Source organism: Euprymna scolopes, chromosome 42 (assembly GCF_053919585.1).
Source record: "Euprymna scolopes isolate OS-2025 chromosome 42, ASM5391958v1, whole genome shotgun sequence".
NCBI classification, from domain to species: domain Eukaryota; kingdom Metazoa; phylum Mollusca; class Cephalopoda; order Sepiida; family Sepiolidae; genus Euprymna; species Euprymna scolopes.
Genome location: NC_136523.1, coordinates 22,971,363 through 22,981,362, shown reverse-complemented (window position 1 = coordinate 22,981,362; position 10,000 = coordinate 22,971,363). Strand labels below are relative to the sequence as shown.

The window sequence follows — 10,000 nt, the reverse complement described above, 5'->3', positions numbered from 1 at the left end:
TGTTTAATCGGCTCAAAAAACTCAGTGTTTATCTATGTATTTGAAAAAGACGAATGGTCGCAGACTCTTTTGAATACGTTAAGTTTGGGAAAATCAGTTAAAAACTATACAAAACAGTGTCAGACACCTACTGATTATATGTTATTGTAACATAGGCTGACATATTCGGTGGGTTTCTGATACTATTTTGTATAGTTTTTTAGTTTTAAATCATTTTCTCAAACTTAATATCATCAACAGTATCCGTCACCGTTTGTATTTTTCAAATAACTGATAAACACTGTTTTTCGAGCCAACTAAACGTTATAGTAAATAAAACGGGTTTGTATTACTAAACACAGAAATGAAAAAGTTGTTGAAAAATAAATATAACAAATGTCATCAAAGGCAAGATAAGTTACTTTTCTACCTAACTGGATAAGATTTTAGTGTTTTTATTTAGTGTAAAATGTTTAATCGGTTCGAAAACATGTAGTGTTTATCTGTATATTTGAAAAATACAAATGGCGGCAGACTGTTGAACACGTTAAGTTTGGGAAAATGAGTTAAAACTATACAAAATATTGTCAGGAACTCACTCAATATATGTTACCATGACATAGGCAGACATGTATTCGGTGGTTTTTAACAGTATTTTGTATAGTTTTTTAGTTTTAACTCATTTTCCCAAACCTAATGTGTTTAACACAGTCTGCCGCCATTTGTAATTTTCAAATATAGCAGTAAACGCTGTGTTTTCTGAGCCGAATAAACATTTTACATTTAAAAAAAAACAAAAAAATTATCCATTTTGGTAATAAAGTAACATATCTTGCCTTTGATAATATTTGTTATACATTTATTTTTTGACAACTTTTTCGAATCTATATGTACAGTAGTACAAAACTAATAAAACACTAAAAATTATCCAGTTAGGTAGAAAAGTAACTTATCTTGCCTTTGAAAATATTTAGTCGTTATATATTTGTTTTTGTTGACAACTTTTTCAAGTCTTTGTGCAAGTACAAACCCAAAGGTGTATTTTTCTGTCTAATTTTATTTTTAGTACCGCGCTTAAATTTAAATTTCACAATATCTTTTTTTTTGGGGGGGGAGGGTATTTTTTTTACATTAGGTCCACCTCCACAATTTTCGACTATGCTGAATAAGAAAATCTCATTTAAAATTTGCAGAGGCAATTAGTTTTCGAGATATAAAGACCTGTACTATGCACTATAATTCACTGACGGCCATGAATAAACACACCCAACCTCCCCATATTAAGAACGGCTTTCGGAATAAACAACACCCATGCCTAACCACATATTTTAACCTTTTACCTGCCTTTTGTCTTTTAAAAACGGCTTTTGGAATAAATACCACCATTCTCCCCATGTTAAGAACGGCTTTCACAATAAACACCCCCAACCTACCCATGTTAAAAATTGTGGAGGTGGACCTAATGTGAAAATTTACCTTTTGTTTTTTTAATAAATTGTTAGTTGAAAGCACAGAATAGTGACAAAACACTATCCCCTCCCCTTGGTAAGAATGGCTAAAAAAAAATAATAACAATTTCTGGTGCTAATGAACTTACTGATCCGCGCTATTTTTTAAATCGTATTTCCAAGTTTAATTAAAGTTTTATGATATGTTTTTTTATTCAATTGTAAGGTTAAAGTACAGAATAGATACAAAACACCCTCCCCTCCCCATGTTGAGAATGTTTTTTTAAATAATAACGTTATTATTTCAGCACGGATCACTCTCTACATGAGTACCTAATATTTTTTTTCAGCCATTCTTACCATAGAGAGGGGATGGTGTTTTGTAACTATTCTGTGCTTTTAACTAACAATTTATTATTAAAAAAAGATATTGTGAAATTATAAAAAAATAAAAAGATATTGTGAAAGTTGAATTTAACTTGAAAAAAAAACAAACAAAAAAACAATGTTAACGGCGCATTCAACATTGTAGCCGGACCTTATTTGGCAATAAGGTCACGTTAGTCGATTAATGGGTGCTAATGCACTTACTGATCCGCGCTATTTTTTAAAATCGCATTTCCAAGTTTAATTAAAGTTTTATGTTTTTTTGGTATTTTTTTAGATGAGGTCCACCTCCACAATGTTCTTTTAAATGACGACTTTTAAAGGTTTCTGACTATGCTGAATACAGAAATCGCATTGAAATTTTGCAGAAATAAGTAGTTTTCGAGATATAAATAGTTGTTTTATGCATTGTATTCTTTGGCGGCCATCTTTGTTACGCGCGTAGATTTGTTTATGACGCGCACAAGCGTGTAAAAAAGATGGCTGCCAGAGATTACAATGCATTATACAAATTTTTAATATCTCGATAACTACTTATTTCTGCAAAATTTCAATGCGATTTCCGTATTCAGCATAGTCAAAAACCTACAAAAGTCGTCATTTAAAAGAAAATTGTGGAGGTGGACCTAATCTTAAAATTTACCTTTTTTTTTTATTCAATTGTAAGGTTAAAGTACAGAATAGGTACAAAACACCCTCTTCTCCCCATGTTAAGAATGGCTTTCTAAATAATAACGTTATTATTTCAGCACGGATCAATAAGTGCACGAGTATCCAATTTCTTTAAAAGCATTCATATTTTCTTATATAAAAACAACTTCTGTAAAAAAAAAAGAAAAAACGTGCACTTTCAATTTTTGTTAAAAAAGGTTTTCTTAAAAAAAACCAAAAAAATATGGTAAAAAAAGCAAAGAATAAAACGTTAATCGGTATTCATGCAGAGAGTGATCCGTGCTGAAATAATAACGTTATTATTTAAAAAGCCATTCTTAATATGAGGAGGGGAGGGGGTTTGTACCTAATCTGTACTTTAACCTTACAATTGAATAAAAAAAACATATCATAAAACTTTAATTAAACGTGGAAATACGATTAAAAAAATAGCGCGGATCACTCTTTGCATTAGCACCGAAAGTACAGAATAGTTAGAAAACGTCCTCCCTCCCCATGTTAAGAATGGCTTTCTAAATAATGTTAATGCTTCAGTACTGTTCCTTGTCTGCTTAAGTTTAACTTTTGTTTATTAAATTGTTAGGTGAAAGTCCAGAATAGTTAAAAACACCCCTATTCCCATGTTAAGAATGGCTTTCTAAATAATAACGTCATTATTTCAGCAGGGTAGCTTCTCTGCATAAGTACCATGTTTTGTTTTTAAATTGTTAGGTGAAAGAACAGAATAGTTACAAAATACCATCCCCATGTTAAGAATGTCTTTCTAAATAACATTATTTCAGCACGGTATTTTCTATGCATACGTACTATCTATTTTTGTTTATTAAACTGTTAGGTGAAAGTATAGAATAGATGCAAAACTCCCTCCCCACGTTAAGAATAGCTTTCTAAATAACGGGAGTACTATCTTTTGTTTATTAAATTGTTAGGTGAAAGTATAAAATAGTTACAAAACACCCTTCCTTTCCCATGTTAAGAATGGCTTTCTTAATAGCATTATTTCAGCACGGTACCTTTTCTGTATAAGTACCATCTTTTGTTTATTAAATTGTTAGGTGAAAGTATAGAATAGTTACAAAATGCCCTCCCCATGTTAAGAATGGCTTTCTAAATAACGTTATTATTTTAGCATGGTACTTTTTCTGCATAAGTACCATGTTTTGTTTATTAAATTGTTAGGTGACAGTACGGTACTCATGCAGAGAGTGATCCGTGCTGAAATAATAACGTTATTATTTAAAAAGCCATTCTTAACATGGGGAGGGGAGGATGTTTTGTACCTAATCTGTATTTTAACCTTACAATTGAATAAAAAAAAACATAATAAAACTTTAATTAAACCTGGAAATACGATTTAAAAAATAGCGCGGACCACTCTCTGCATTAGCACCAAATATTATTTAAGCAAGTTACCAATCCGTAAAATTTATTCGAAAAAAAAACTGTACTTTTACCAAACATATTAATAAAAAAAAAAGTTCATATTTATTATATCGAAAAATAAAAAAAAACAAAAACAAAAAAAACAAAAAAAACAAAAAAAACGACTTCGCCTCAAAAAGCAAGCGACAAACTTTTTTTTTGCCTGATACAATAAAGAAAAAATGTTTAAATTAAAAAATTTGGAAGATAAACAAATGAATTATGTTTTTTTTTTGTTTTTTTTTTACTTATCGAGTAAACAGAAAATTAAATCTAGTTCGTTTCGACAATTCGTGGGTGTGAAATGAATCGAACCGGAAGTTCAGTTCTATCAACAAAATAGGTTCGCAGTAATGGCTTACGAAAATATATTTATTTTATTTAATATTTTAATAATTGGCGATGTAAATTTATTTTAATAACATAAAAACATCCCTCGACTCTAAAGATGGGTTGTCTGAAAATTTTAAATAAATTGGTAATTTAGAAATATGGTTGTATAAACTTTGAACGAACCAAAAATTACATTTTTATATATATAGATATACACATATATATACACATATAGATACACATATATATACACATATAGATACACATATATACATATATATATACACATATATATACATATATATATATGCATATATATACATATGAAGTTCAATAATATGAAGTTTAATAATGCAAGGTTTAATAATATGAAGTTTAATAATACAAGGTTTAATAATATGAAGTTTTATAATGCAAGGTTTAATAATATGAATGTTTATTAATATGTAGTTTAATATGAAATTCAATACTATGAAGTTTTATAATATGAAGTTTAATAATATGAAGTTTAATAATATGAAGTTTAATAATATGAAGTTCAATAATATGAAGTTCAATGATATGAAGTTTAATAATATGAAGTTCAATAATATGAAGTTTAATAATATGAAGTTCAATAATATGAAGTTTAATAATATGAAGTTCAATAATATGAAGTTCAATAATATGAAGTTTAATAATGCAAGGTTTAATAATATGAAGTTTAATAATATGAAGTCTAATAACATGAAGTTTAATAATATGAAATTCAATACTATGAAGTTTTATAATATGAAGTTTAATAATATGAAGTTTAATAATATGAAGTTTAATAATATGAAGTTCAATGATATGAAGTTTAATAATATGAAGTTCAATAATATGAAGTTTAATAATATGAAGTTCAATAATATGAAGTTTAATAATATGAAGTTCAATAATATGAAGTTCAATAATATGAAGTTTAATAATGCAAGGTTTAATAATATGAAGTTTAATAATATGAAGTCTAATAATATGAAGTTTAATAATATGAAGTTTAATAATATGAAGTTTAATAATATGAAGTTTAATAATATGAAGTTCAATAATATGAGGTTTAATAATATGAAGTTCAATAATATGAAGTTCAATAATATGAAGTTTAATAATATGAAGTTTAATAATATGAAGTTCAATAATATGAAGTTTAATAATATGAAGTTCAATAATATGAAGTTCAATAATATGAAGTTTAATAATATGAAGTTCAATAATATGAAGTTTAATAATATGAAGTTTAATAATATGAAGTTCAATAATATGAAGTTTAATAATATGAAGTTTAATAATATGAAGTTCAATAATATGAAGTTTAATAATATGAAGTTCAATAATATGAAGTTCAATAATTTGAAGTTTAATAATTTGAAGTATATCTTAAAAATTTCAATTCCGACGTTTAGTAACCTAGTTATAGCTAAGGAGTCGAACCTTTTTTTCTTTCCCAAAAGATATTTTCCACTTACCTAAATGCAATTTCTCCTTTACTTCCTCCGTCAGTCCATCAAGCGTATCAATATCAACTGGAAATCGAACATAAAAAAAATGTTTTACAATCACTCAAGACTACCATTTTCAGGCAACGCCTTTCTTTTTCATGAGCCAAACAAGCGGGCCCTTTTTCTGTGCGCATATTTTAAGCTCGCCAAAATCACGTGATATGTTAGGCAAGACAAAATATATATATAAATTGGTATTCCTGTCTGTTTGTTTGTTTGTTTGTTCTTTCACAATTGGATTAATATATACAAAACGTGTCTTACTTTAATCTTTCATTTATTTCTGTACTAGCATTTCATCCCGGCGTTGCCCGGGTGTTTGGATGTGTATGTTGAGCAAAAAAAAAAAAAAAAAAAGTGGTAGTAGGAAGGCAGGCTCGAACCCGTACCACGAAGGAGGAAAAGAACGGGGGGGAAAAAAAAACCTGACGTCTTTGCTGTTACGACCACCGCCAAACCAGACGTGACGTAGGTTTAAGTTAAGGCAAGACAATCGAAAAAAGAGGATGATTTTTTAAAACATTGGTGAAAAAAGCGACCCCTCCCTGTAAAAAAGTGCCCAGTTTATGGTGAAGAAATTAATGTTTTTAGCCAATTGTTTGGTATTTCCCTACGCAATAACTCTGTCAATTTTTAGTCTACAGACTCGAAATTTGATATACAGGGTACTGAGATTTGGGAAAATCCATTTTATTGGTTTTCGGCCAGAAATTTGGCTGTTAAGGGGTCAAAGTTCAACGATTTGACCTTTGAGAACTCTACCAAATTCCTCCGACCATTTAGGGTCTAAACACTTGAAATTTTAGATATAGGTTCCTTGGACATGGATCTAACTTAATAATTTGATTGGAGCCCAAAACAATAAATGTTAAGGGGTCATAATATAGGTCAAAGTTAAAAAAAACTGACTGCTTTTTTTTTTTGTGCTCAACATACACTTCCAAACATCCGGGCAATGCCGGGCTGAAATGCTAGTATGTTCTTATTTGTTAAGACATGTGAAAATGGGAAAATGTCTTCCCATTTTTTTTTTTTTTTTTCCATATTATGACTATCATAAAGTGTTGTTTCGGCTAATGTTATAACGAACAATTTATTAGCTTGGCAATAGAAGCACGGTTGGGGATTATGCATCCCTTACTTCACAATTACCCTTACAGGAGGGGGGGTATTCATTTATCTGTGCCTAAATCCAAACGTAGATCAGAAGTGCACGATTATGGAACTCTCTTCCATTCGCCTGTTTCCCACCTGACTACAACTTGGATGTCTTCAAATCCAACATAAACAAATTCCTGACAAACCGCCCCCTTAAGTAAGACACTCTATCAAAACCCCCAATACTAATGATTACTACAATACTATCTCATTGATTACTGTACACGCAATAACCCTTATCCCTGAGTGGTCTCCGGGCCTTGATAAGTGGTAACCCCCATGTAAAAAAAAAAAAAAAAAAAAAAGGAGTCAATATGCAGAAATTTAAATGCAACATGAACAAAAATCTTACCAAATTATGACGCAAGGGTGAGAAAGCGTCTTGTCAAATCGGCATCACAAGATGGGTAGAAACAGAAAAGGTTCATGTGTGCAGTGGTGTAGCAAAGGGTGGGGGGATAGGGGCGGTCTGTCCTGGGAGGCACATGCTAGGGAGTGGCATTTTGAGGAGAGGGGGTTAAAAATAGAAAATAGTAAAAAATTAAAATAATAAAAAGCTACACAAAAATAAATCTGGATTCTTTTTTTTTTTTTGCATGGAGGTCACCACTTATCAAGGCCTGGAAGCTACTGCGTGTACAGTAATCAGTGGGATAATATCGTAGTAATCATTAGTATTGGAGATTTGATAAAGTGTCTTACTTAAGGGGGCGGTTTGTCAGGAATTTGTATGTTGGACTTGAAGACATCCAAGTTGTAGTCAGGTGGGAAACAGGCGAATGGAAGAGAGTTCCACAGGCGTGCAATTCTAAGATTTTAAGATCGTAATATGTTTTTTTTTAAGGTTTTTTTTTTTGTGTGTCTGTCATACTGTTTTAAAACAGATTGTGGATCCTTTATTGTAATTCCATGAAAATAAATATTTTGAGGCCTTTTTGGAATTTTGAAGGTTAAAGCATTATCAACGACCAGTGGGGTGGAGTGGGGGATTTTTACGTCCTCCCAAGGGTGGCAAAAATAGCTACTATGCCACTGGATGTGTAGAAGTATTCTATCACCCTCGTGTATTTCTATGTGAGTTTGGAGATGCCTGTTCTAGCCAACCAAATCACAACTTATTACTACACAAGGGATTCCACATGAATGCGAAAGAAAAGGCCAAACTTAATCATGTGACTGCTACGACACGTTGGATAAATGTAGATTTCCTTACTTTCTTCAAGCCACGCCCAGTACTTGACATTTCTGTCTCGACCTGTAACCTTTCGACTGAGAAGCGGCTTTCCTGATAAAAGAGAAAGAAAGAAAGAAACAGAGAATGACAACGTAGGGTAAAGAAGAAAGAAAGAAAAGGATGGGGAAAAAAAGAAAGAAAATATAAATCCAGAAAAGAAAAAAAACAAAAAAAAAAACTGTGTGATATATATATATAACTACTTCATTTACTCACATAAAATTAATATACGAAAGTATAGATTTATGCGTAAACTTTAAGTATTTACTTCAAAAGTGCTCAATACGTAGGTAGAGCTAGTTAGTAATTTATACAATATATATGGCGATTAAGCTACACTGAATATTCAGTGTTTAATCCACTCTAGGATTCCTCAGGCTTATGCGAGAATTCTGTGGTTGTTTATCGTTTTTATATGGTCCGCTTCTGTTGAGGATTTAGTTAGCCAATCAGCTTTCTAGTATCCACCGCGCCCCTTCCTATCGACCAATGGGCATGCATTTTATCGAACAAAGGATCTGTTTTAAAACTAGGTTAGTGGTTTAAGGCAGACATTTTTTTTGTTAGTTTATATATAAATATACATATGTGTACATACATATATGCACATATATATACATATATATATATATACATACATATATGTGTGATCGTTTATGTATATTCATGTTTATTTAATTTATTTATTTGTTTATTTTCTATTGTTTTTGTTAGTTTTAAAACTATTTTGTATCGCTATCCTAGAGTAAATTGTATTTTGTGAACTCAGTTATTTGCTATTTCTCTTCTACAGTTTAATAGATTTTGGGGTTCTTTAAAGTACAGGATAGCAAATTTTTCATGAAGGCATAATCTATATGGGTCGTCTAAATCCCTACACGTGGTAGCTTGTCTTATTATTTTCCATTCGACTACCGGCGAATGTCCGCTTTCTTTGAGTTCCCAGTATTTATTCGCTAGTGTTGTTTTTATACAGTGTTTTTTATTGTTGAATGTACTTTTGTGGTCATAGTATCGGGTTTTCAAATCTAAGGAAGTCACGCCTACGTAATATTTCTTGTTATTCGGGTTTTCTTTCACAAATATTGTTGCCTGATAAACTACGCTTTTTGTTAGACATTTATTTTGAACTGGGCAAAGTGTGCGGTGTCTACAGTTGCATTTATCTTGTTCGTTATTAGTATTTTTATTTATGGTATGGTTGTTCTTGTCTGTGGTTGGTTTGTTATTATTATTATTATTATTATTGTTATTATTTCTGCTAGTGTTAGTTTTATTTTTGTCATGGTGTCTACTTTTTTATTGTTTTTTTTGTTTACATTGTTTTTATTTAGTATTTTGACACAAATGAATGCGACTACATAGATATAATAAATACTGAAAGTAAACAAATTACCGATAAATTAAAAATTAGCGATAAAGTTGGCAAATTGAAACCTAGAGAGGCATACATTCTGCTTAAAAACCACAAATGGGACTTTAATAATAATCCCAGCACCCGCCTAATAAACCCAACTAAACCAGAAATAGGTAGAATTAGCAAAACAATACTTTCTAGAGTAAACAAACAAATCAAACAAGACCTAGAATTAAACCAGTGGGCAAATACTACCGAAGCAATCACCTGGTTTAAAGATATAGAAAACAAAGATTAATGTACGTTTATACAGTTTGACATCATAGACTTTTATCCCTCGATATCCGAAGAACTTTTTAACATTGCCCTAGAATTTGCCTAGGCATACACTGATATATCCTCAGAAGAAATCAACATCATTAAAAAATGTAGAAAATCAGTTCTAATAAATAACAATAACCAATGGATAAAAACTAAAATGAAAAATTCG

The 10,000-nt window shown here is 30.5% G+C and overlaps 1 protein-coding gene across 2 annotated transcripts in view; it reads right to left on the bottom strand.

Annotated features, from left to right (window-relative positions):
- The window catches only part of LOC145266961 (uncharacterized), a 78,660-nt gene that overhangs the window by 41,371 nt on the left and 27,289 nt on the right, over positions 1-10,000 (bottom strand). For both annotated transcript variants that reach the window (XM_080122793.1, XM_080122794.1), the window contains exons 4-5: positions 8,133-8,204; positions 5,729-5,785 (exon numbers count right to left, since the gene is read on the bottom strand). In XM_080122793.1, coding sequence (XP_079978919.1) covers positions 5,729-5,785; positions 8,133-8,204 — 129 coding nt within the window. The remainder of the gene's footprint in view (positions 1-5,728; positions 5,786-8,132; positions 8,205-10,000) is intronic.